At 35.4% G+C, this 27,185-nt stretch overlaps 2 protein-coding genes across 4 annotated transcripts; both read right to left on the bottom strand.

Annotated features, from left to right (window-relative positions):
- Nucleotides 1–1,966: 1,966 nt before the first annotated feature.
- On the bottom strand, nt 1,967–14,169 carry LOC121998265 (coiled-coil domain-containing protein 124-like). 3 transcript variants are annotated; one of them, XR_006116467.1, is made up of 4 exons: nt 13,509–14,169; nt 3,867–3,986; nt 2,258–2,400; nt 1,967–2,175 (listed from the first exon to the last, which is right to left on the bottom strand). XR_006116467.1 is itself a non-coding variant. In XM_042553100.1 (4 exons), exons 1-3 carry the CDS (start codon nt 14,067–14,069, stop codon nt 2,374–2,376), a joined length of 708 nt encoding a protein of 235 aa, XP_042409034.1. In that variant the 5' UTR covers nt 14,070–14,168; the 3' UTR covers nt 1,967–2,175; nt 2,344–2,373. The 3 variants fall into 3 exon arrangements, 2 of the variants coding, with proteins under 2 accessions (XP_042409034.1, XP_042409035.1); XM_042553100.1 differs by having other exon boundaries at nt 2,344–2,400; nt 13,509–14,168; XM_042553101.1 differs by having other exon boundaries at nt 1,967–2,257; nt 2,344–2,400; nt 13,509–14,168.
- Nucleotides 14,170–18,120: 3,951 nt separating this feature from the next.
- LOC121998267 lies at nt 18,121–21,117 on the bottom strand. The gene is made up of 11 exons (XM_042553102.1): nt 20,802–21,117; nt 20,582–20,684; nt 20,494–20,507; nt 20,155–20,373; nt 19,967–20,038; nt 19,707–19,796; nt 19,567–19,605; nt 19,382–19,486; nt 18,998–19,163; nt 18,520–18,629; nt 18,121–18,444 (listed from the first exon to the last, which is right to left on the bottom strand). Exons 1-11 carry the CDS (start codon nt 21,003–21,005, stop codon nt 18,358–18,360), a joined length of 1,209 nt encoding a protein of 402 aa, XP_042409036.1. The 5' UTR covers nt 21,006–21,117; the 3' UTR covers nt 18,121–18,357.
- Between the last annotated feature and the right edge of the window lie 6,068 nt (nt 21,118–27,185).

The raw sequence follows: 27,185 nt of genomic DNA on the forward strand, positions 1-27,185 counted from the left end.
AGGTTTCACGAGAAACCTAAAAGTTATGACTAGACGGTCCAAACTGGACTGATCTTGTTGTATTCTATATATTTGTTGTACTAAAGGTTTCACGAGAAACCTAAAAGTTATGACTAGACGGTCCAAACTGGATTGATCTTGTTGTATTCTATATATTTGTTGTACTAACTTTGTGATGATTTCTAAACCAAGGTGGTCTAGATGCCTGAAACTGAGGTGCTTGGAAGGGATCCAGGTGTCTGGGATAGGATAATGTCTCGAAAAGTAAAGTCTCATATGATTAGCGTCACGTCAGCTATTGAGGTGCATGGAAGAATAGAGGCACCTGGAATTGAAGCGTCGAGAAGAATAGAGGCGCCTAGGTCAAGATAAGCTACGACGAGGATAGATCAGGATTAGATCGTGTTGAATAGAGGTGCCTAGATGAAGCTATAAAAGAATGGCTCAACCAACATGTTGATACATCAATTTTCTATGACTTCCATGCTTATAACGTGCTACTTCGAAAAGCTTTTCACGACATTACTCCAATAATTGCGCTCTTCACCGGATATTTAGTTTTGTCGATACATTTTAATTAAAGCAATCTTCATATTCTTACTTCCAAATTGTAAATCTTCAAATTGATAGTGAATTGTACAACGAAAGAGATCGACGATCATGAACCTTAAAATAGGAGTCATTATAAGTTCCGAATCAAATAAAACTAATAGTGTCGAAATTATCTTTTGATTATTCCTCTGCATTTATTAATCTGAATTTTATAAAAACTATGAAAAAGCTATAACTACTATTTACCAATCTAGCATTATTATTTTCGATCCTGCAACAACTAGGGGGAATGAAACCAAGCAATAATAAAATCTTATAACTAGTGTACTGAAATACTTTTACTTATAATCAACGCATTTTTTTCAGAGTTAATTACATTTTCAATCCTATAATTTACATCTTTCTCAATTTTAGTCCTATTATAAGTTAATTTACGTTCTTAGTCCTGTAACTTGTAATATTTTTCAATTTCAGTCCTTTTTCCTTCAAAATTAAAATTTTTCAACGAAAAATATCTAATTTATGATTGAAATATAAAAAATACATGGGTTATAAAAAATCAAAATCCTCAAATTCAATTTATAACTCATCATTTTCTGTTGAAAAATTTCAATTTTAGAAAAAACATAACTGAAATTGGAAAATATTATAAGTTATAAGACTAAAAATATAAATTAACTCATAATAAGACTAAAATTAAAAAAACATATAAGTTACAGAATTAAAAACGTAATTTTTTTTAATGATTCTTTTCACTGGTATGAATTATCTTATTTGTTATGGAATATCTGCTTTGCCTTTACTGGAGCCACACAGTATACTCTACTTGTCTATTTAATATATTTAATTAACTTGATCTATTTTACTAAATTAACTCAATTGACTTAACTGATTGTACCTATCTATATAACTTGATCGGTTTAAATGGATTTGACTTTTGTTTGTTTTTTGGGCTGCTCAGCTCACCAAACCTGCTAGGGATGGCATTGGAGCGTTACTCCATATAATAAAATATTATATTTAATAGTGTCGTAAAACCACCATCAAAATGTTAGTGAAATACTAAAAACCCTCGGCTTTTGATGATGAAATACGATGGGAATCAAGACATGAAGGTTAGGGAGATCAAAAGCATATACTGTATCAAATTCTAGAAAACACTTTGCAAAACTAAATAGGAGAGGAATAATTGATGTGGCTAAAATTGCCTACTTAATTATCATCTTAGAACGTGTCGCATTTAGATTTCTAGCTTCCTGATAGTTGCATGATAAGAGAATTCCGAGAATCACCTACTTTTATGCGACAACAATTTCAACTGCCGCCTCCTGTAATTCGGATGGTTGCAATTCGGCTGCAGCTGCTGCGAGTAACTAAAAGCTTCCAAGCAAAACTCATCTATATCAAGATCATGTAAAAAAGCACAAACAGGATGAATAAAAAAGTTCACACATGTAACGCAGTATTGGCACAATGGTTCGACACTGCGATATTTTACATAATTCAAAAGGCTGCATTCTCATCTTAGCACTTAATATCAAGAGTTAGACAATTTCTGAGTGGGGTCTTGTAGCTTATAAATCTACCGATCTCTCCATAAACGAGCAGATTGCATTACCGGCACTGCATTTTACCAGCAAATTACATCCATAATGAGCTTCTAGAACGATTCAGATATCAGATGAAGGAAATAAATAATCCGTACCTAGCAATGAACAAGCATCCTTTGTGATTCGAGTATTAGAAAAACACAAGATAGCACAAGAAACTGAGGGCTAGAACAAAAGTAACCTGTATTCTTTAAATAAAAATAGCTCAACGTCAGTCAGCAGCACCAGCAACGCCAGTCTGCATTAAAAAATTATTATCAATGGCAACTCTGCCAAAGAACGAATTACACGAGAATGCTTTCCAAAAAGAGCAATATGTCAAAGCAAATGGGCATATATCATTGACAACTAACTTTTTGATTTTCCTTTATGACCTGAAATTTAAAAAGACGAACCAAAAATAAGTTACCGTATCTTGTATTGAAAAGAGAGAAGAAACAATAACAACTGAAGACTCTTTTTCCACTTCAAATAAAATGATGAATAATAATAAAAAAAACTACCCATGATTTACCTCTTCCGTATTGACCTAAGAACAGGTTGACGGAGGCGCTAGGCAAGCAAATCGCCTTTTGCCACCATGAATAAGAAACAAGTAATCGCACAGTTAATTCATACAAGGGTGTTGCTGTCAATAGGCTTAAGATCGATTCTCAATGGTTCTGGAATACCCCATTGGTTGCCTCAACCCCTCCTTTGCATGCCCTGCTGTTGTTGGGCAACGCCCTTGTAATTTACCTCCCTTTTAGAGGGTGGAGGGTCACCCTGGAGGGGCCGCCGAGATAACGGTTTCACCTTTGCGGCCAATGAATTAAAAAAAAAAATAGGTACCACCCACGCAACATACATGCACCCACTCACTAGCCTGCCCGTCTACCTACCTACCCACTTGCTCACAAGTGTGAGGACACGTGTGGTGTGTGTTGATGCACACAGACACCATATCCATGCTATATGTAAATAATTGTTTACTAAAGAAAACAAGTTAGTTTTTTGCTAATTAAGGAAAGATTAACACTAGAAATTAAGACTTAATTACAGGAAATAATAGGAAGAAACAACTGAGGTCAACTGGAATCACTGGCTTCTAGTGCCGTAGAGCATAAAACACTACAATACTCCTAAATCAACTTACATTATCTTCATTCTCATTCCTATAATCATACATCGTGATTCCTGAAAACATATTTGGTCTCGATAGAAGTAAAGTAGGTGAAAAAACCTACAATATCATATCACTATGACTCTTTAATACTTACATCACATGATAATGTTATTCTAATATTAAAATACTGCCTTTCTTATATGCAAAAGGATTTTTCTTCCTGCATTAGTGCATTACAATTCAACAAAATTTCCTCTTTCAGCAAGAAGAGAATGATTGTAAACCATCCTAATCATGATTAAACATCATGTCATGAAACAAAGCCATGTTGAATCATTTCACTAATGCTTTCACAGCTGTATTAGCTTAAGTTCAAGGCTGCATATCATCTGCATTGAAGTATACAACCACAGACTTACAAAAAAAACCTTAGTGGTGTCAATTATAAGGTCAAGTTTGGTTAATGATTAATCTAGATCTTTATGGGCCTAGTTCATAAAAACTGTACTTCATCTTGTTAAGAACATTAAAACATACTGTAGATCAATACCTAAATCGTCTGTGTAAAATGTTGGGCATGGAAAATTTAGAAAACATACCTGGTTGAGGGGGTTGTCAGGGGATTTCTTCCAAAGCTTCCATATCATATCCCTGTACTGATTAAAGGTCAGGCCTGGTTTCTCTTCCTTCAATTTGGGAAGCTCCTCTTCTTCGAATGCCTATATCAACACACATTTAAGGACAAATAACAAGAAACACTAAAAGGAAACTAATCAAACGAAAAGCTCCTGAACAAGTAAAGCCTCTCCAACAAATACCATAACCTGATTTCATTACATATGCAAACAATATCAGAAATATAATTTCCTATTTAGCATGTAATGACAAAACTTATCCATCAGAGATGACTAGTTTTTCATGCATGAGGAAGGTTTTCATGACAAAAAAGCAACGGAAATCTGGTCACTGTCTCAAGAATAAAGCACCTTACAAAGTGGCAGAGTCTTAATAAAATGCATTAATAATATACCATTGGAATTATTGAGACTAAACAACATGCAAATACAAAAATAGTAATAATCATAACAATATAGATAGCTGACAGAAAAAAAGAGTCATTGGTTAGAATCTAATAAACAATTACAGCTCAAACATGTGGAAAATCATACAACAATATAGAACTTGAATTACTTATGAAGGATTCACTTGGAAGTGAACTAGGATTAATACATAAAACTAGCACAATCTTTTGACTTTTTTCTCAAATTTAGCACAGCCTTTTATTTTTTTCAAATCATGTAAGAATCTGGCAGCCATTAAAATTTCATCTGACTACCTAAAAAGTTGACATGGCACTAATATGGCATTAGGCCAATTTAGCACACATGTGATTTTTTTTTTATCAAGATCAAAAGTTTCTATATATTGTAGTGAACATCACTGAAACTATCTTTGTCCATAAGGTGATACAGATACCAAATGCCATGTGAGTGCTACATCAGCATTCTAACAGTGGATGGAGAATTGGCCTAATGTCACGTGAGTGTTACATCAACATTCTAATGGTGGATGAATGGAACACATGCTAGGTTTCAACATGGTCTATGAATGTTGTGCTAGATAAAAGAAAAATGAAAGGTTGCGCAAGATTCAAGAAAACATTAAAAGGTTGTGCTATATTTATATATTAAATCAATTGAACTATACCTTAATTACAAATTACAGTTCTTAAGGGTAAGCAAAAGCCTTTGTTGAACATGGACACCACTATCATTATAGCTTTCAAGGTGGCATTATATATGTGATTCTACAGGTTAAAAAATGGTACATATCTTGAATTTTGATATCGATAAAGGTATTTAGACATTTTCATAGAAACCAATGTTTTATGTTTATAAAATGAAATGCTGGATTTCAGATTTAAAATCAAGAAAATATAACTTAGTACGAGCATAATAGCTAAAAATTATTTAGCCCCACTTCCATGAAAATCTTGGTGTATAGCAACTAGAGAGCAAAACCCACATAAGATATTTGAGCAATATTCCTTATGGTAATATCATTAGAAATACCTAACAGATGCAGAAGTATTGGAATTATGGAGTAAATGACATAGTATAATAGATGCCTATATCTAGGCATTAGACAAGGGATCACACTATGCTAATGACTAAAATAAACTGACAAATTATCTGTTTCCTAAATTCCTATCCCCATCACTTTCCTTGTAATGTTTAGGGACATAATTGTAAATAGTCAAGGATCTATTTGTAAATATACAAATCACAGGGGTGTAAATTTAAAATATTATATATAGGTAGACGGGACTGCCCAAAAAACAAGCCTGTTAATTTTCCAGATTACAACATCATATTGGAACTGCCCATCTACCTCATTACGATCTCCTGAGGCTTCTAATTTTCCAAATCCGCATGGACGTGAGCTACTCCCAGTACACTTCCAGTGACTCGAGGAGTCATGGAGTCTGCCACAAATTTCTGCTAACAATCTTGCTCTCAGCAAAATCCTGAAGATTTTTGTAGCATAAATCCTGCTAGCTTTAGGTGATTATTGCTAGTTACTGAGATAGGAATTTACATTCCTAAGACGTGACAATCTGAATCCTCATCTCTTCCCTGTAGATATGCTTTGGTGCTCAGCTCTATCTTCTCCTTCCATTTGCTAAGTTTACATCTCTAGATTCCAACAGCATCTGCTTGACACAACATTTCTTCTCCTTCCTGTCTGCTATGTCTACATTTCTAAGATTCCAGCAGCTCTAGCTTCTGCTGGCTGAGTAGGGTTATTCTCCAGCTTCCTGATCTGAAAATGGCCTTTTGAACCTCTCAACTCAAGCTTCTTAAGATGCAACTATGTTCCAGTACATCCATTCAGTGTCAATTCAGCATCGACTTGAGATCGTGGAGATTAAGTTAGGTATGCTATATTTACCTCTGTTAGTCCAGTGAAGAGTACTCCAGATTTTCTCATAGCAGAGCTAGCTTCAATCCTAAAGTCTTGGCTTCTTCGACAACTTGCCATCTTGCAAGTTAATCTTCCAGTACAATAAACTACTATCTCAGTCTGTGCCATTTTTAGTTCATGGTACTTTTAATAGTTGCAAAATGCATGTCTATTGTTCAAAAATCTGGATTTTAAAATTTAGAAATTTTTAAGCATATATTTGGTAATGTTTCTCTCATCTCTAGCCTCACACTAATATCGTTTCCTACCAACATTAGTCTAGCAGATAGGTCACTCTCATTTGCAAAGGGCATTAATCAGATCAATCCCTATTCTATACTACAACAACAACCAAGTATTTATCTCATTAAGTGGGGTTGGCTATATGAATCCTTATAAGCCTATATCATCATTTGTATTTAAATCAATTTTTTTTTATCATTGCTCACCAAGTCTTTTTTTGTTTCCCTTTTCCTCAATTAATGTGTATTTGTTACAGTCTCACACAACATAACTTGAGATTTATTAGTCGCCTAAGCACACGTGTTCCTGCTCTTAGACGCGTCTCTAAGAGTTTTCCCTTTTTCTAATGTTCTCATTTCTTCTATGTCCATCCTCATATATCCACACATCTATCTTAACATTCTCATCAACTCTCATCTTCTCCTTGTGTGCTCCCTTCATAGCCCAATATTTGGTAATGTTTCTCTCATCTCTAGCCTCACAATATTATTTTTTCCTACCAATATCAATCTTGCAGGTCAATCCTATTTCATGTTTACCTCTTTCTCATGTTCTATACAACAACAACAACCAACTTTTATGTGGGATCTCGACTATATGAATTCTCCTAAGCCTATATCATCATTTTTATTTAAATCAAATTTTTTTCTATTTTATCATTGCTAACCAAGTCTCTTTTTTTTTGTCTTCCTTTTCCTCAATTAAAGTCTCACATAGTCTAACTGAGGCATTTATTGATCGCCTAAGTACATATCCATACCATCTTAGATGTGTCTCTCAGAGTTTTCAACCCTGACTTTTTTTTCTAATATTTTCAGTTCTAATTTGTCCATCCTCGTATGCCCACACATTCACCTTAATATTCTCATCTCTGCGACTTCCATTTTCTGCTCGTGTGCTCATTTCATAGCCCAATATTCAGCTCCATATAACATAGCAGATCTAACCGTTGTTCTATATGTGCTATAATTTTTTATGAATCTACTATCTTTGACCAAGCCTGCTTGGTCACTTTATCCCTAGTAACTTGGCAATCAACATGCATCTTGCAAATTGCAATGGACATGAATCTTTCCTCTTTCAAGTCTAGGCATGCTACACCTTCCTCTACTTCTGCTACGAAGAATCCTTTCAAATTTGCTCAGAACTAACTTCAATCTCAATGTCTTGGTTTTACAACTTTAGTGTTCTCGTACTCTCTGTCTATGGGTACAAACTCTGGAGTTGAAATTCAGGAGGTTAGAAGCATATGTTTGGTTTTTGTTTACCATATCTGTAGCCCTAGTCTAGCAGATGGGTCACTCTAATAGGCAAAGAGAATTAGTCTGGTCGCTCCTATATTCTGTTTATCACTCTCTCCTACCAATTTTCAATGAATCAAGTATCTATGAGGAAACTTACTAGGTAAAGACTCTAAATTATCTATTACATATAAGGTACAAACTCTGGAGTTGAAATTCAGGAGGTTAGAAGCATATGTTTGGTTTTTGTTTACCATATCTGTAGCCCTACTCTAGCAGATGGGTCACTCTAATAGGCAAAGAGAATTAGTCTGGTCGCTCCTATATTCTGTTTATCACTCTCTCCTACCAATTTTCAATGAATCAAGTATCTATGACGAAACTTACTAGGTAAAGACTCTAAATTATCTATTACATATACAAATGAATAAGATGAGTTTCTTGGACACAATTTTAGCTAACTTAATAAGGACAATCTAATTAGTAAACATGCATGAACATAGAATTTCATGCTCGATTACAATTTTTTCTTTCTAATGAACAAGTTTAAATATAGTCACACTCAAATATAGTTGAAATTACACACATGGGAAAAACATGAGATGAATGGATGGCAAATAGTGGTGCTATGGTTGCCATGCAAGCTCAAAAGTTGGCAATAAAAAGACAAAGCAAGTGAAAACATATCATGTGTTGAGAACTAGCAAGTGTAAAGCTCATAAAGAGATGGTTTATGAAGGACGGACATTGGAAGGAGTTTCAAGAGAGGTAGGAGGGGAATAGGGAAGGAGAAAATACATCAAAACTTTCTTTCTTACCTGCATTATAAGAGGGATTAGGAATTCAGATTGTAAGATTAGGTTATAACACTTTACTACCTAGTAAAATAATTATTGAGCCTCATCAATATATCTATGTTGTCTTAACTAGATATATGTATATATTATATAATATATGCCAGTGAGTTCTAACATTAAGTAGTTTTCATATACCGTAATGTGCACACATCTCAATTTAACATTCCTACTTACAACATAAACAAGATGTGAGTTTGTATTTGTACTATATGCATATATTAGTGAACCTGTACAAACAATGAACATTCCATCATGGTTCGTGATATTACAATAAGCTAAGATAAAACTTAAAGATCAACTGAATTAAAAGTTCAATACGATCTAATTACAATATAAGAAAGAATAATTATGAATCTCGAATAATTACTTTGAAACCATCAATATTGATTATAATTATAATATATTTCATCAAAGTATTAAGGTAAATGATTATATGTTTAACTATTAGTCATTATAAAATAATACAGATCTCTAATAGTATCAGTATTATTATACAATTATTTGATATAGCCATTTAACTAGGATTTGTTGCCTCATTTTCTTAGCTTGATCACTCACAAGTTTATCTCATCACTGACTTTTCAAAAAGTGTGGTTGGGTTCACACAATCCTCACTCAATTGCATCAATATATCTAAACCTCTTATAAGAATATTCTATCTATCCTTTATCTATTCCTTCACCATTTAGGCTTGGCTTACTAGAGTGGAAAAATAGAAGAGGGGAAAGGGGGAGACAAAAAGAATCACTAATTAGCACACAGATTATGGATCACTCATATTCATTTTGTGTTGTTTTCTTTCTGTTCCCCCATCTTCTCCTTTTAAACCATCCAAATAGACTAAACCTTAGCATTGTAATGTTACATTTCATACATTACCTTAGTTTTATTTATCATAATTTTAAAATTTGTAAATCTTGTCTCTACAATTCAAGCTATAATTTACTTGAACTAACTCCCATAAATTACCACAACACCATTGAAAGTAATGACTGTTATAAAATAGGGTAGATTATATGATAAGGACAGAGGGCAATCCACCGAAAGAAGTCTTATAATTAAGGAAAATTCATTAGATACACTCAAGTTCTAATACTAGTAACACAATTGATGTTGATCCCATACGAGAATTGACAATGCACAAGATGGTAATTCACAGAAATAGATGTATACATAAACAATCAATAAGAGTAGGAATTAGACGGTACAACCACTTGATTAAAAAGACTATGAAGCTAATATTAAAAAAATGCTAAAAAATGTGAACTCCATCTTATGTCTGCATTAACCATGTGGATAACAACGAAAGTGTTCTTATAGTCAGGAATTAATCAGTGCTTCAGCAGTGAATCAAGTGCGTAAAGAGGTAGGATCTTTATCTCTGGGTTTTGGGTCTTACTCCATCAAATAGAGGTGTTTCCATAATGGCCTAGGATTTAAGGAATTATGATTCATGCATTTTGTCATTGTAGCCCAAAATTGAAAAATCTTGGTGTTTTTCTAGAGCTTTAAAAGAGGGGGGAAATCAAAAAGGATGATCTCTATCTGCTTGAATAATAGAGTGAAGATTATAGCAAGAATTTTTAAAACTTAATTGAACGTCTTGATTCTTGTACAAAAAAGGGTGCGGTTGACAAGTTAGATATGTTTACCTAATGGAAGTAGTTTAAGTTCCTATAATTGTCATCAAGTGATGCTCCATCGAAGGAGTTGTTAAAAGTAGAGGTGGCAAAACAGGTTAACCAAGTTCAGACAACCTCTTCAGGTGACATGTTGGGCAGAGCTCAGCTCAGCAGTAATCGACACGTAACGCTTGGCATGAGTTCAAGCTAGCCTAGGCCCAACCAGGCTTTTTTTAAAATAAAATAATATACAAAAAAGGGGGAAATAAATATAAAATTAATAATATATTTTAAACTTTTATAATTTTTAAATTATCTTCCAATTTCATTTTTAAATTTTATTTTTTTTATCATTCTAAAAATATATATATATTTTTAAAATTTGTGGATTAGGCTCAACATGGAGGCTATGTTCAGCCTAGGAACATGACGTGCTCAACACGACCCGTGATCAAACCATGCCCAACTCAGCCCATGGGTCGAGCGACCTCTACCTGGCTTGGCCCAAGAATCATATCAGGCTCGGCATGACCCAAACTCTATTAGACCATGTGTCAAGCCTAACCCAAACTAGACTGAGTCAAGCTAGGTCTTGACAACCCAGCTAGATTGTCACTTCTATTAAAAGGAGAGTTATGATAATAAATATTGGTGGAGAAGACAAGATTCTAAGGCTCATCATTTAATGATTTTAACTAAAATAATTGGGGTCAATTCCTTAACGTTAGTCAATAGTGTGGTGTTTAATAGGACCTGTGCCTACCTATTAACGAGCTACTCTAAAATATATTTGTTGCTACAATATCTATTCCTACAATGGGCTGACTCTAAATAACTATTGGGTTGAAAACCTTTCTTTGCCTTGACTACGTCAGGTGGTATCTTATTTAGAAACCTTGATGAAAAAACAAGTTTAACCTTCTTAAGGTTTTAACCTGCTTGTTTGGTTCACTTTATCCATTGACTTTTATGATATACTTCTTTCATATATATATTATGTTTACCAATTGTTCAAACAGCAAGTTACATGCTATGCATATTTTCCTTATGCTTATTAATTGCTTAACTTTCATTGCATATGGCTAATATTATAACTTGGTATTATTATCTCTTTACTATTGATTACATACTATGGAATATAACATTTAATATGCTAACTAGAACCAATAGAATGATTATTTGATATAACAGAAAACATGATTAAATATGCCAAATGGAACAAATAAAATGGATGCTTGATTAGGGCCTAGACTAGCTTGACGACTTGCGACCACAAGCAACATATTACCAGTAATCTCATTCAATCTCTAGTAAGTGTTGAACTGGTATACATTAGATATTAAGCATATATTGTGTACCTCTTGATTGCTTTAAAGTGTAGGGGTAACCCACAAGTTCATCAGGCTCATGTTTGCTCAAAAACATAAAACTAACTAAAATAATGTAACATGGTGCATCATAAAAAGACTACTCTTACTACATAATTTGTTATATTTATTCATTACATGTTACCATGCAACTAACCCTTTTTGCTATCATACATACTGTTGCATTCCGTTTTTCCTTTTGCCTAAAAATTTACCTCTTGTGAACATGCATTTGGTTATTGCATCTCAAGGAGATTTTTCATGTTATTCTTCAAAGACCTTGCTTGCTTTCTTTTCTTTTTGCACATCATTCTCTCAAAGTATAGGTGCTAGTTAATTGTTCTACAATACGTACAAAAGGGCAACCTAATGCATGCACAAAGCTCCCACCAATGCAGGTCCTGAAGAAGGGTCTATTATACACAGATTTACCCTGTTTTGCAAGAGGTTATTTCCGATACTCAAACCTGTGACCTCAGATCACACGGCAGCAACCTTACCGTTACACCAAAGCTCCCATTCTTTTCAATAGGAACAAAAAGGAAAAAAAAAAGAAGGCAAATTGATGCATAAAAAAATGTAGACCCGCTACATTAACGGCCCCCCTAGTGTCGGCCCCACGAATATGGAGGAAGGTACATGCAGGTACACGCGTCAGGCGCATGGTGGGGTAAACCTCAGGTCGTCAGTTCCTGAGAATCGACACCTGGCCATTACGCCAGAGATGTCATGCGCCCACCGTCTGTGCTATGCCCTGAGGGCTTGCAAATCGATGCACAAAGATTCCACTAATGCGGGTCTTAGGGAAGGGTCTATTATACGTAGCCTTACCTTGCATTGCAAAAGATTGTTTCCGCAACTTGAACTCGTGACCACTAGATCATACGGCAGTAACTTTACTGTTGTGCCAAGACTCTCCTTCTTCAATATGTACATAAACAATTTATAAATAAAATATGCTTCTTTAGCTATCATTTGCATGCTCTATGTTGGTGAGTATCTGCCAACGAAATTGTCATAGCAACAAATGGATCCTATTCCATCCCAAGGAAGAAATCATTTGAGTAGATTCAAGTATGTCCAATTCAGAAAGCAAATGATACTTCTGAAATTAAGACTAGCAACAGAGACTAGTTGCAGCCTTTCCAAGTAATTAACGTGATGATATCTTAAATCCACTAAGGAAAATGGAATCTAAGGAAAAAAGAACATGACTACCAATAAGGTTGTAAATGAGCAAGTCAAAACAAGTTTTGTATTGTTCAAGCTTCTTTGATAAGATAAACAAGCCAAGTCGAGCTTAAAATTTACCAAGTAACTAAAACAGTTGTTCAAACTTAGCTTGGTTTTTTCTTTTTTTTTTGTTAGCTTGAGCTTGGCTCAGGTGTGACTTAAGCTTGGTACATTTAGATATTATCAAGTTCTTACTTCAAGATTTTTTTTATTATTTAAAATTTTTATATTTTTAAGCTTGTTTGGTTGTTAGTAAGCTAGATATTACAAGCTTGTTTGTTCATTTCTTATTTGTTTGTTTTGAGAGTTGTTTTTATTTATATGTTTAATAAGAGTTTTATTGATGGCCATAGTTCACAACCATTGTTCATGGACATTCTTCATGAACAGTTCACAATCTTTCTTCACAAACATTAACAAGCTGAAAACTTAACACATATGTGTTTAAGTTTGTTCATTTAGTTTAATAAATTGTTCAAACTTGTTCATTAATTGACCTTGTGCATATTGAACCAACATAAAACTCTTATCAAGCTAAACATCACACTTGCAAGGGAACTTTGAGTTATTTACAGCCCTAACTAACAATAAATACGCATCCAAAAACGCACATCAAGTTTGTCAAAACTTCACACAGCTACCTAGTGTCACATGAAAATTTGCTAAATTTTCTGCAAATCTTGTCAAAATCACAACAGAAAGAGGAACGAATACCTTGAACGAAGCCTTAAGCCTCCTCTCTGGATGACGATCAGCAGGTAAAGCGGGCTCCGAAAGAACCATCTTCGCAATCGCCTCGTCTACGTTATGGGCTTCGATGATAGAGTCATCGCGATTGGTATTCTCCACCATCACGATCCGGTGGTACTCCTCCTCGTCGGCGGTTCGGCTCTGGCGTTTCTTGGCGACCTCAGAGGTCTGAAGGATGCGCTGTTGTTCCTCCTCGCGGCGGCGCTGGAGTTGGGCCTCAGTGACCTTGGGGACCGGAATCGAGACGCGGGAAGCCTTTTGGTCGGGCCGGCGTCCAGCGGCCTCCAGATCACGTTGTTCCTGCTCTGCGATCCTGCGGGTCTCGGCGCGGCGAGCGGCTGCTTCCGCACGCTTCTCCGCATCGTCCTCCCGCTTCTTTGAAGCGCGGGATTTGGAACCCTCCGCATCCCGCCAGTACTTCTCCTCTTTCTCCTTGGTCTCCCGTTCCTTGCGATCCGCTTCAGCGGCGCTCCGGCGGGCTCGCGCCTCCTCTGCCTTCGTGTTCACGCCCATCTTCTTCGGCATCGTCACCGTCGACTCGTGCTTCCACCGACTTCGATCGATACGATTCCCTGCGTGATGTCCTACTTAGGAAACACTGGAGGGGAAGATCAGGACCTAATAACCAAAGAAATTAAATGAATTAATTTTTTTTTTTACTACCTAATGCATCTGAGTTATTAGTAATAATAAATTGAATGATATAATATTTTGAAATAGAAAATTATTAATTTTTAATAATAAATAAATTTAAATGTGATAATATTTTAAAGGGATAATTTGAATCTTCTCTATTTGGTTGTCCTTCAAAACAATTTTTTCTTAACTTTAATCAATTTGTTTCTTCCTTTTAATAATAAATAAATTTAAATGTTAGAATAGACCAATTTCTTCTAATAGAAAAAAAATAAGAAAATTATAAAATAAAAGAGAGTGTTTGGTTGAGCTTATAAGCTCTCAAAAATAGCTTCTAAGTTGTTTTGGAATTTATAAGCTCTTCAAATTTGTTTGGTAATTTTTTTTTCAAACAGCTTATAAACTATCTAAATAAATTGTTTTGGAACTTATAAACTGTTTTTAAAAAAATATGGAAGACCCTACTTTTTAAAAAAAGATTTTATTTTAATAATTTGTTTTTCTAAAATATCCTTATATAATTTCATAAATCCCCATTTTATCCTCCATAAATTTTTATAAGTCTAATATTTTTTTATCTCCGTCGACTTTTCTTCCAACGTAATATCATCTTCTCCGCCAACGTAGAAATTCGTCCAAACCCCCTCTATTAATAAAAATCTCAAAATCCTCTATTAATAGTATTATATCTTTTTTTATAATTTTATTAATAAAAAGTCTTATAATATCAAACACATCAATATCTTTAAGTTATTATAATAAGTTCACCCAAACATTTTAATAACTTATTTTTAAAATAAAACCTAACAACTTATAAACTTCTAAAACAATTTATAAATTATAAGAACTTATAAACTATTTTTAATAAATTTAGTCAAGCACCCTCTAAATTGTAATAATGTGCAAAGATTAACTTGCTGATCATGACCACCTGCAACTGCAAGTGCAATTGAGGTAAAGTTACAAGTTTAGTCACTGCAGGAAGTATTATCACGATTATGGTAGAGGGGTTTTTTAGTAAGAATAACAAGTGGGGATGGGCAAATTTTAGTTGATACCGAGTTAATAGGACCTCGCGCCCTATTAAATAAGAAATTAAAAGAAAATATGAGATCTCATTTCGTGGATCGATCTTTAATTAAAACAAATTGATAATTTTAATTAGTTTCATTGACTATATCAAGAATGATCAATTTGATCCCATAAAAAATTTTTATCGATTATATGAGTAAATCGAAAAATACACATGTTGATCAATCTACAAGTCCAGTATTTTTTGATCATGTCCCCTCCCTTCAGATCGAACCGTAAATATCTGTATAACAATCTGAATATCCTATCATGACATCATATCTCGCTCCGGGACGTGAATCGACCTTTAATAATCTAAGCAATTTGATTAATTAATTTTATTATTTGTCTCATGGCTAGTATGGCACTTTTATCGATATCAGAATTATTAATAATAAATCTAATAATTTATTCTAAAGCATAACACTTTAAATGAGAAAAATATTAATTTATAATAATAATAAATCTAATAATTATTTTAAAGAATAATATTATGAAAGCATAATTTGAATATATCCATTTAGAAATTTTATCATTGTAAGAGTCTACCACCAGTAGATTTGCGGTTGAGTTATTAGATAATAATAACGTGATTGAGGTGATCAAGATATTTGCAATGAGTTTGCTAAGTGTTAAAAATTTGGCAATTTGATGAAATTTATCGAGTAGGATTCGTTAATCCATTAACCGCAATCAATGTTGAATAAGGATAATTTATTTTCCAGGTTAATTGTTGATCACTTAATGTTATATTATATTAAACCAAAACTACGTAGAAATCATGCATAGGCTGATAGGCATCAAATGGATCTAAGTCAAATGTGACACTCATGCAAAAATCGCTAGTTGATCAACAATTCCATTTCTTAAAAAATGACGAGAAAAAGTTTAGTAGAAAGCACAAATTAGGCTAAATTAACCATCTCAAATAGTAATTGAATTTTAATTGGTCCTACATCAATTTTGAATATGGACCTAAATCAATTTAAATTAAGAGGCTTAATGTCTTTTCATGAATGGAATAAGCATCTCCTTCTTTCTATAAGAATCCCTTTTAATCATTCCAACACAATAAACAATTTAAGCATCACTAGCATAGCATCGTAGTCCCTAAGACATAGTTAAATTAGTCATCACATAATATATTTATAAAATTAAGCAAGATTTGATTCCCGACGAAACTAACGGAAATACCTCCCACGTGGTGACCTGCTCGATTCTTGATTTACCTCTACAGATAGTTGTGGGTCAATCGTGTGAGACACCCAAGTCAACGTATGATCTTTTGCAAAACAAGCATAGCATTGTAATTATATTTTTTTTCTTGAGCATTTTTATTTCTCTTGGTACATGATAGTGTAATCATATTCCAGATTGATTCTATTAGATTGGGTGTTTATGTTTTGATATTGGTGCGATCATGTTTGAGTAATGTGGTTAAGCTGAATGTTTATATTAAGCTGATATGTCAAATAGATTAAGTATGACTTGATATTTGATATTAGATGAATCCAAATAGATTAAAGTTAATTAGACACTTTAATTAGGAAGTCCAACATGTTTTGTACAGATTATGTGTGTTTGTTTTATTTCTAAACTATGTATTATTTGCTTGAATGTTGAGAGCATTTTTGTTTAATAAATCAATTTGTAAAAAAAAAAACTTTTGTATAGGTTGTGCCCATTAATTAGGAATTAATTTTGATTCTTAAAAGATTAACAAACTTATATGCATTGATCATTTGAGGATGTTAGGTGCTACATAACATGTCAAGGAGAACCTAAGGCAAGACAACGGGAAGTCATGACAGATCAAATTAGATCTAAGACTGGACAAGTAAAAGTCTCGATGAGTCAAGATTAATTAATACTAAGTAGATAATGAAGTTCTGGAGATTAATCCTCTTAGCAAAGCAAAATTCAAATAGATCCAAGTTGATTAATACTAAATAGACGAGAAAGTTCCACAAATAAGATTTCTTGGTATAGGAAGCCTCGAAGGCAAGGCCTCTTGGCAAAAAAAAAAAAGTCTCCGAGGATTAGACTCTTGCTAGAAAAGTCTAAGTGAGATAAGAGTCTGAGTAATTTGTATTTGAATAGCAATTCTTCTTACCATGTTAGCTTAGACAAGAGCATGCAATTGGAAAATCAAAGCAAAGTAATAATACAAATGTTAACACAGGGATTTACATGGTTCGAACCCTCATTTCTACTCTACAGTGTATGATTCTTCTACAAATCACTTCTAAAAACCCCACTAGCTTTCTAAAATATTGTTCTTATCAGAGAATTACATGTAATAGTGCACATTTGGAAAGGGTGCTTTACTAAATGATTGCCAATATGGAGATGGTTTGGATCCAAACTAAAGGCAAGCTAACCGTTTAACATCATGTTGGCTCATCTTGATTATTGACACTCTGAAGAGGATCTTGAGTAAAGGGCAAGTGGAAAATTGAATCAATGGAGTTGTTGTAAGTTGTTTGCCTTAAGGTTATCAAGCATTGCCAATCATACATTGCTGCTATTCTCAAAGTCTAAGAAGCTAACATTGGTTTTATGGAGGGTTATACTCGCAACATTTGCACATTATATTGAGCCGCAAATAAACTTTAGGAAATCCTCCTTTTCTTATATGCTTTACTTTCATGAACCCCTTGTTCTTTTAATGTTCAAATATGAAGTTGCTTTAGGGTTCAAGTTACCAATGAATTCTGAATGAAATCCTTTGTTCGTACTTACCATTTTCAGGAAAAAATATTGTGAACAATATCTGCCAGATTTTATGTTGTTTGGGGTGCATAGTTAATTTCTTGACTAATAAACTAGTTATTCAACCTTGTTCATGTGACTCAGAACCACTCAAACATGGATAAATTCTCCAATGATAGCAATATATCTCTAATACACAACAAATTTACCAGTTATTCTTGTTTCTGAGGGACAAGCAACTCAAACATGTTCCGAAGTCAATGATTGAGTAATTAGCAACAGTAAGAATATGTTAATACAAAATCAAAAGTTGCAATCAACAATTTCGCATTAGATGTCAAGTTCTAAACTCCAGGAGATGGTGCATTTCAGCCATGAGGAGCTACAGATTACATCATTGGCAAGGTACAATAACAGGGTCCATGGGCGTGGAAGGATTTCTATCACATAACTCTGGATCCATGGCGATGACTCCTTCATCCTGACCAAGGAGAAGAAATGTTGTTGAATGTGCAATCTAAATAATAAATAGACAGTAAAATAGTTCGAGGTAAACCTTGGCAATGTTTCTGAAGTAGGTTGTGTTGTAGTTGCCTGTTGGGAAGAAGGCCTCAATTAGGTCTGCTAAAACCAACTGCGGCTGAGAGATGGCTCCATCAAACCAGTCTTGGAACATACAAAACATGTTATGAAATTTAGAGGAATGAAGAGAACTAAAAATTGTGAAACTCTGAACTTTGATGCCATTGCAAATGTCGTATTAGTTTGAAGTAACAGATGATGGTTCGAAATTTGCATCCATATATATCAAGGATAATTAGGTTTTTGAATAGAATCAGTTCCAAAAATTGCAATCAGACTTTCAGCTTTGTGTTAATTTTGTACTAAGATAATACTAAGCCAATTCAGTCGAGTAAAATTTATAGTCCAGTTGGTTTCGATCGTCATAATCTTAACATATGACAATTGACATGATATCGATGGTGATGAATTCTTCAAAGCCACCCTGATGTATTCACTTTGGATAGACTTACCGAGAACAGCAGAGTTGTAAACTCTCTTATCATATCTCCATACCCTTTGGTTGGTCAGAAAGGCGAAACGGGAGTCATCTTCAACGTCCATGTTCTCAAGAAATGTTGACAACTTGTACACTTCAGGCTGTGCTACATATGTCTGATCGATCACAACATCCACTGTCTGAAAACATTAAGGAATATAATCATTCAATTCTTGAAGTACTTCATTTGGTGGTGATACACATCATGAAGTTAGTCGAAGAAGAAAGCAAAAAAAAATGTTCATTATTTTCACATCGTTTAAGAATGGTATGAATACAAAATCGAGTAAATGATCAGTAGTAGGCATTGAAACAAAGAATTTTGGGGCACCAAAAGAATCTAGTGATTAAAGCTTACACAAAGGATCGCATGGAAATTGTCCATATCGTCTGGATCTGAAACATTGTAGTTATTTTCGCTGATAGTGTCATCAATGTTCTCTCCTCCTGCATCCCTTACAAACTTCATTGTAATATATAAAATAAGTATATAGTCTGCACACTTCAATCATATGAGTTTACAAGAGCTGCGAAATTCCTAACCTCTGATTCGAAACTTTCTTTAGAAAATGACCATACTCCCTGCACAGGTACAGAAACTGATCGATACAAGTCCAATAAAAAGTGCTAGCATCATGCTATAAATTTGACCAAAATGCACTAAAACAGCACTTAAGAAAGACCTGGTTATACACCACCCATGCTACAATGGGCTTGAATTTGGATGTAAGGTTTGCAGCAGCTTTTTTTAAGCACATGTAATTTTCTTTAACCTGCAATATTTGACTAGTTAAAGCTGTGACACAGATATTCTCTAGATGACAAAACGGTGCAAAATTATAAGTCAAGACCTTAATCAGACATATTTTTTCTCAAATTCAAGAATGAGGTGTCTTATATTATTGGCAAAAATGTCATAATTGAATAGTTGTTCTGGCCTTACAGCATCATAAACTGAATTTGCTCTGACTTCTGAGTTTGTAAAGGTTGCTAGGTACTTGATCCATTCAGCTCTCTTAAGACACCCATATACAAAACCAACAAACTCAATTAGAAGTTTTTATTTATTTCAAAGCAAACACAAGGACAGTTTACATCTCGCGCACTGATATTTTATATGGTTTGCAGTACCTGTAATGGAGTTCTTTCATCTAGAGGTACAAAAGCAGCAAAATTGCAGGCTTGCTGTTGTTCTACATTGCTGATGAAATGTGCAGAGAATTGAGTCAGTTGTTGCATGTCTGTCTTTCTAACTAGTTGGATACCACCACTAATGTAAGATTTGAGTAAACACTGAGAAGTAATTTGATCTGATGTCATTCCCTTGAAGCTCTCCAGGAGGCCCAGCAACTACAAGTTACATGAATTACAAAGGAAGAAACACAGACAGTGGAGGCAAATGTCTAGACTTCTGAACAAGATTGTGAATTTCATAGATCATTTTGTTACTTGCACAGCAACAGTTCTCACCTCAAAGAATGACACTGCAAAGGTACAGTGTGAGAAATAATTAGTGTTTCTTCACTGGTGAAAACGCTATATGACATAAAACAAGTACCTGGAAATTTCGTCGTGTCGACAGAATAATTTGAAAGTGGAACGACGAAGGATTTGATCCTTCCAGTGCAGTACTTTGTTCTCGCAGCCATCCTCGAATTACTCTTCATGTGCCCCATTCATCAAAACCCAAAGCGGAAGAAGCAACCATTGAAGATGTTAGAAATTAGCAGAGGCAGCAAAAAAAAGGTTAGGGGAGCAGGGAAGGTAACTAATCTGACCTGCATAAGAAGATAGCTTTTGCCATCGACGCTGTTCTTGATGACCTTGAAGCTCTGGCCATAGTAGATATGGAACAGCTCGGAGTCGTCCACCTTGGAGATGTTGCCCACCACCGGAACCGCCTTCGCCGCCGCCTGAGCTCGCAGCAGTAGCTGGCACAAGGCGAAGAGGAAGAGGAACGGTAACTGAGCAGCTGGAGCCATGGGGGCTTTGTGGCCAAGACGCAATAGGCTGGGGGGTGATGTAGCGGCAGCATTTGTTGAAATCACGCAGCGCTTTTGGTCTGTCGGCTTGGAATGGACTTGATAGTTTATTGTGGGTATAGGAAGGAGCCAAAAGCAAGGAGGGGAGTTGGTGCCAGTGCCCGTGACTCAATGGGGGAGAGGAACGATCCATGCGGAGTGTTCTTTTTGTCTGTGTGCCGTCCGGTTTCGATTCGGATTCTCTCAAGGTGTTTTTTCCGTTGGCACATGCATCCGGATCAGCCATTTCCTCTCTCTCCCTCCCTTTTCCTAAACTTTTACCTGGTCTATTTTATTTTATTCTCTCAAAATGGTCGAGTAGACCGCGTATGAAGTACTGTTAATTTAAATTTTGAGATTCAAATCTCAATATAATTGAGATAAATGTTGGAATCTTAACATAATTTTAATATGATCAATCAATTTAATTTAAGTATTATTATTTTAATCTCTATATCAAAATGTACAGGAGTTTAGAAATAGAAAAAGTTGAGCGAAAGACATGACTAGTAAGAAGAACGGCACGGGAGAGAGTCGACGGGTTTGGTACGTCCGAGGGACGAGATACTGCGAAAGAGTACACCGATAGACAAGAAGGATGTGTTCGATGTTCGAGGGACGAAAAGTCGGAGCGGAAGCCTGCTCGAGGAGAAGGCTGAAAATTAGGTTCGAGTGAACCTTATTTCGATTGACCGAAATCACCCAGGAGATCGGAGCAGCGGAAGAACTAAAGTGAAACTATGGAGCTGCTAGAGGCGTCTTTAATAGGAGTTAAAGGTGCCTCTGCAACTATCAGGCAGAAGGCGTCTTCAACCAGCTATGGAAGGCGTCTTCCATGGGCATGGAAGGTGCATTCGATCAGGCAATTTGGCCGTTTGCAGAAAGGATAAAGTTTTATCCTTTGGATTCGCTGGAGACGCCTTCCAGCCCTATGGAAGGCGCCTTCAGCCTACGGATAAGTTTCTCCAGGGTCTATAAAAAGACCACTGGACTTAGAAAAGAGATAACAACTTCTGTATTAAGTTTCCTAGTCATTTCTGAGCTTTCACTATGTATAAAAGGCATCTCCACCTTCAGCGAAGAAGAGTCTTAGTGAGCTTTCATTTGCTTTTGATTAACAATCATCTAGGTTATAACCAAATAAATAATGGTCTTTTACTTATTTCTTTTAAGTTGTTAATTCTATTTTAATTGTTTTATTAATCTGAGTTGAAAGTCGAGAAAGGTGTTTTGTTTTATGTTTTAGGCAACTCAACTCTCTCCAGCCGACCTACCCAGACCAACAATAAATACATCTCTTATATATCAAGTGTTGGGCGAGCCGAGTCATCTATTACCAACTTTATCCGGTCTATTTTCCCATACTATAGTATAATAGAAGGGTGTAAACTACATTGACAATTCAATTTTCAGTTATAGTATATTTATAGAAATTTTTTCTGCTAATAAGGTGTGCAACTATGAGATGTCGCCCCCATAAATGTTTTCTAATTTAGTAATTTATAGGATGAAAAATTTTTATGAGACTAAATTGATAGCCAAACTTTGATATTATGTTTTTTTTTTTTTTTTGTTTTTTGCACTTGGGCTAGTTCTGTTGAGTCATAGAGAGGGAGGAGAAGCGCTAAGGAATTGGATAAAAGCACAAGGGAGAATTACTATAGTCTATAGTAAGAGGAAACAGAAGTGAGTGATTCTTAAGACTGTAACTCAATGTATTCAAGCTCGTCTGGGTTCATCAATGATGCTTGCAACGACGGTTGATTTTGGATGGGATTTTTCAACAAAAAGCTAACAATTTTAGCCTTTTTATTTTTTACTTTTTACCGGCCTAGCCTGAGATATAGACGATTTAATCTCATATTATACCCCTCAAGTAAATTTATAAAGCGGGATGGCTCCGGATGTGGCGGTCCAATTTTATCAACAATTCAATCTAGATATATCAAGTTGAAATTGAACCTTATTATTTGAGAAATGTATCTCTTACCATCACACCAAATTACAATTTCAGCCTTATTACGTCAAGACACACAAGTTTGTCAATCGTCCCTGCATGCTCCTCTTGCACTTTGTGCACAATTTCTAACCTTTCATTTTATTATCGTCGGCTATGGTGTAATAGAACGGTGTCGAATTATTATTTAGTATCCGTTATTTAATAAATTTATAACGATTTTTCTTTTAGGATGTGTAACTATGGAATATTAGACTTATATGTCACTCATCGTGAACGCTTCATAATTTACTATAATAATACATGAGAAATTTTTATAGGATCGAACCAGTCATTCAAGAATATATTTTTTTAACCTTTTACTTTATTCTTTCATCAAATTACAAATTTTATTTATTTTATTTTTGCATCTTACATTTTAATGTATACACCCCTCAGTAATATGTTCATTAAGACATGTGGAGGAACCCCAGGCTATAGTGCAGTGGAAGAGCATCAAGTTATCACTGAGATATCTATGGTTCGATTCCCAACTACAGTGCATTTGTAGGAATTTTCCTCTAAATAGGACACGCAACCACAAGATACTAGGCTTCTTGGTCACCCATCGCGAGTACTTCTCGATTTACCCTAGTGGCTGATGGGAAACTTCAATGGGGTCGAGTCAATCATCCCAGGTTCGGTGTTACCTGGTTTATCATGAGGACACATGGAGAAGGGTTGAATCTCAGGGTTGACGGGGCATAAAGCCCTATATTTCGGCATAACTTATTTTTCCATCCATCTTATCTCTCAACCACTGTGATTTATCTCCCTCGTGATGGGGCAAGCTGACGGGGCGCTGGGGAATAGCCTAATCGCATTTTGCCCAATAAAGACACATGGAGAAACCCTAATTGTTGGTGCAGGGAGCACCAAATGAACGAATCTGAGTTTTAATAATGGCAAAGGACTCAAAAGTTAAGATGTCTTATGATTTAACAAATGTGACTAATCTTACAGGAAAGTCCTAAGTGTTATTAGGCAAAAGTCTTGGTAGATCCTAAGCAAGTAGAAACCCCTAGGGGAAGGTAATCTTAGGTTCTAAGGGAGGTAACCCTAGGTTATGGAAAGTCCTAGCTGCGGTTAGCCAACAAAGTCCTGGTCCGGGGGACTAGGCAAAATCTTGGTTGATCGAGGACGTTGGGCGAAATCCTATAGTTGAAGACTCTAGGTGAAAATCGTAGGGGTCGTAGACACCAAGCAGAAGTCTGGATGGGTCGTGGATCGGACTTTCAACATGAAGTCCTGAAATCTCGAGCGCTAAGCAAAAGTCTAGATGGTCTGGAGAACTGGCCTGGCAAAAGGTAATTTCTCCTGGGAGGAGTAGGTGAGGACACGTTCCCCGAAGAGAGAATAGTAGATGTCGGTCCGACCTAAAGTTTTAGCGAAACTCAAAGTTAGGACCGGGCAGCCTGGAGACTATCAAAAGTTAATTTTTATATATTTTTCATATTATTCTAACTCTATTTTATCGGAAGACTAACATTTTCCAGGATTGCAATTTACCTTGTTTGGTCAACCAAACTTCGGGATCAGTCGACCAAACCTCAGAGATCAGATCAGCTCATGACCAAACTTTAACTAAGGGATCGATCAACCGAACATCGGGATCAATCAACCGAATAACAAATAAGCAGCGACTTGATCGGGCCGGGTTGATCGAGCCAGATAAGCTAAGGATCATCGACAGATCGGTCAATCGAACGACGGGATCGGTCGACCGAACGAAGACTCCTATCTGAGCAGTAGCATCTGTATGAAAAGCTGGGCGGATTCAGGCATGCTCAATCGACCGATCAGGGGGATCGGTCGATCGATCAACATCAAGTCAAACAGTGATCCCTAGATCAGAGGATCTGGATCAAGTTCAACTTAGCTATAAAAAGGGGTTCAACCAACAGCTTCGAGAACAACAATTTGAACATCTTCTGCTCCTGCGCGCTATTCCAAAGATAAGTCCACGAAGCTGTAACGTTGCTCCGACGACCGAAAGCTCGCACCTCCAACTCTCTAAATCATTGGTATAATTTCATTGATAGCACTTAATCTTTAATTACATTGTAATTGTACTTGTCTTTGTAATTTTATGAACTAATAGTTAATTATCCAAAGTAAACACTCAACGAGTGTGGGTCTTAGAGTAAGAGTCATCACATGCTCCAAACCAAGTAAAACCAATTTCTGTCATTGTTTTTGTTTATTCCTTTATTTTTGCTACACGAACTCTTACGCAAGTGTTTTTCAAAAAAACGAATGTGAAAGTCACGAATGCTATTTACCTCCCCCCTCTAGCACATCTTGATCTTACACTAATGGGTTGGCTCAATTGGTACATACATGAGTGTTTGCTATAATATGTCTTGGGGTCAATTCTCAACAGGTACAAAATACCTTATTGGTTGCTTGACCTTTCCATGTAAAGGGTCGCTACCTTAGAGCAAAATATCTCCCATGATTTACGTGCCTGTATTTTATCATGAGGCTAATGATAACAGGTCACTTAGGATAAACAACATCACCTTTTTTTTACTCCAATGAAGACACATGGATAATTTGAAAATTTTATGACATTGAATCATCAATCATGATCCATTTGCACTTCCCAATTTATTCTAATAGCTAATGAAAAACTTCCATAGGATCAGACCGATTACCACCAGAATTAGTGAAAATATTGTTAGGAGGGGAGGTGAATAATTTCAATCGCTTCTCGACTTTGCTTTGTGCTAGTCATTGAATGTGCAACGAAACTTCAATCAACTTGGACGTCACATGCACAACACTTGCATTTTAGGGGGTGTTTGGTTGATGGGTTTGGGAATGAAGGAATGGAATGATAGTAAAAGATAGTGTTTGGATTGTGGATTTGAGAATGACATTTTGGGAATGATTACTAGATTTATGGAAATCAACCAAACTCATATAACTTGATGGATTTCATTTCCATTCCTATTCACATTCCACCCTACTATCAAACTCATACTCATAGTCGTTCCCATCATTTAACCAAACGCCCCCTTACTTATTGTCGACCTCCTAGACACAACTAATCCAAGGGTCACTCATATGTCACCACTTCCACTAAGAACTTACTTGTTCTCGAAACCTTCTGGAGACAAAGAAGCCTCTTACGAGATTGAACACAAGAATATAAGAAGAAACGAGAATGCAAAGACAAATGAAATCAAAAATGACTTTACAATCAAAACCAACTTTACTTGATCTCTTATCGCTTGGAAATGTTTTTTGTTGGTTTCGAAAATGCAATAGTACTTTGTTATAAAACCCCCAAGAACTGGCTATGAGAATCATCCTCTAAATCCCCTTTATATGGATGTTGTTTGAGTTAATTTTCAACTAGCAATTGATTGATCTTACTTACTAATCGATTGTCACATCATATTCGAATATTGAAACATATAGAATGACTCTTTTTTGCCTGATCAATCGATTGATGAGCCACACCAATTGATTGTTGGATGTGAATTGACCTAAATCGATGTCGCATCTTTCTATTTGCTCGAGAAAACATTTCCAATCGATTGCCTTAATCGATTTCTGGATGTCAATCGATTGCCTCAATTGATTTTGTATCCTTCTGTTGTCTCAAGAAAACACTGTCAATCGATTGTTGTAAGTTAATTGATTGTCTCAATCAATTGTTGTAAGCTAATCGATTCTGAACCATTTTGTTCACCGACCATCTTTTGCCAACTCATCAATCGATTAACCGTATAACAAACCTGGAATTCTAGGTTTAGAGTTTGTCGATCGATTAACACTTCCTACCAGTTAATTGCTAATCCTGATTTCAACATTTTTAAGGTTGAATCCACATCTTTTTGGGTATATGATTGACCTCAACCTACCTAGACTTCCTTTGCTTAACATCTGATCACCTATGGCATGTCAAGACTTTTCGTTACCTAATATTCGATCAACCTTGACCTATTAAAAATTTATCGTTATCTAGCATCCGATCAACCTTCACCTGCCAGGACTTCCTCAATCATGCCAAGTGTTCGGTCCTCCTTGACCCACTTGAACTTTCCTCTTTGCCAACTTTTTGTTAGACTTTCGATCACCAATTTTCCAATCCTCCTTGACCCATTTGGACTTTCCTTTTACTAACTTCTCATTAG

Source organism: Zingiber officinale, chromosome 6A (genome assembly GCF_018446385.1).
Source record: "Zingiber officinale cultivar Zhangliang chromosome 6A, Zo_v1.1, whole genome shotgun sequence".
Taxonomy (NCBI): domain Eukaryota; kingdom Viridiplantae; phylum Streptophyta; class Magnoliopsida; order Zingiberales; family Zingiberaceae; genus Zingiber; species Zingiber officinale.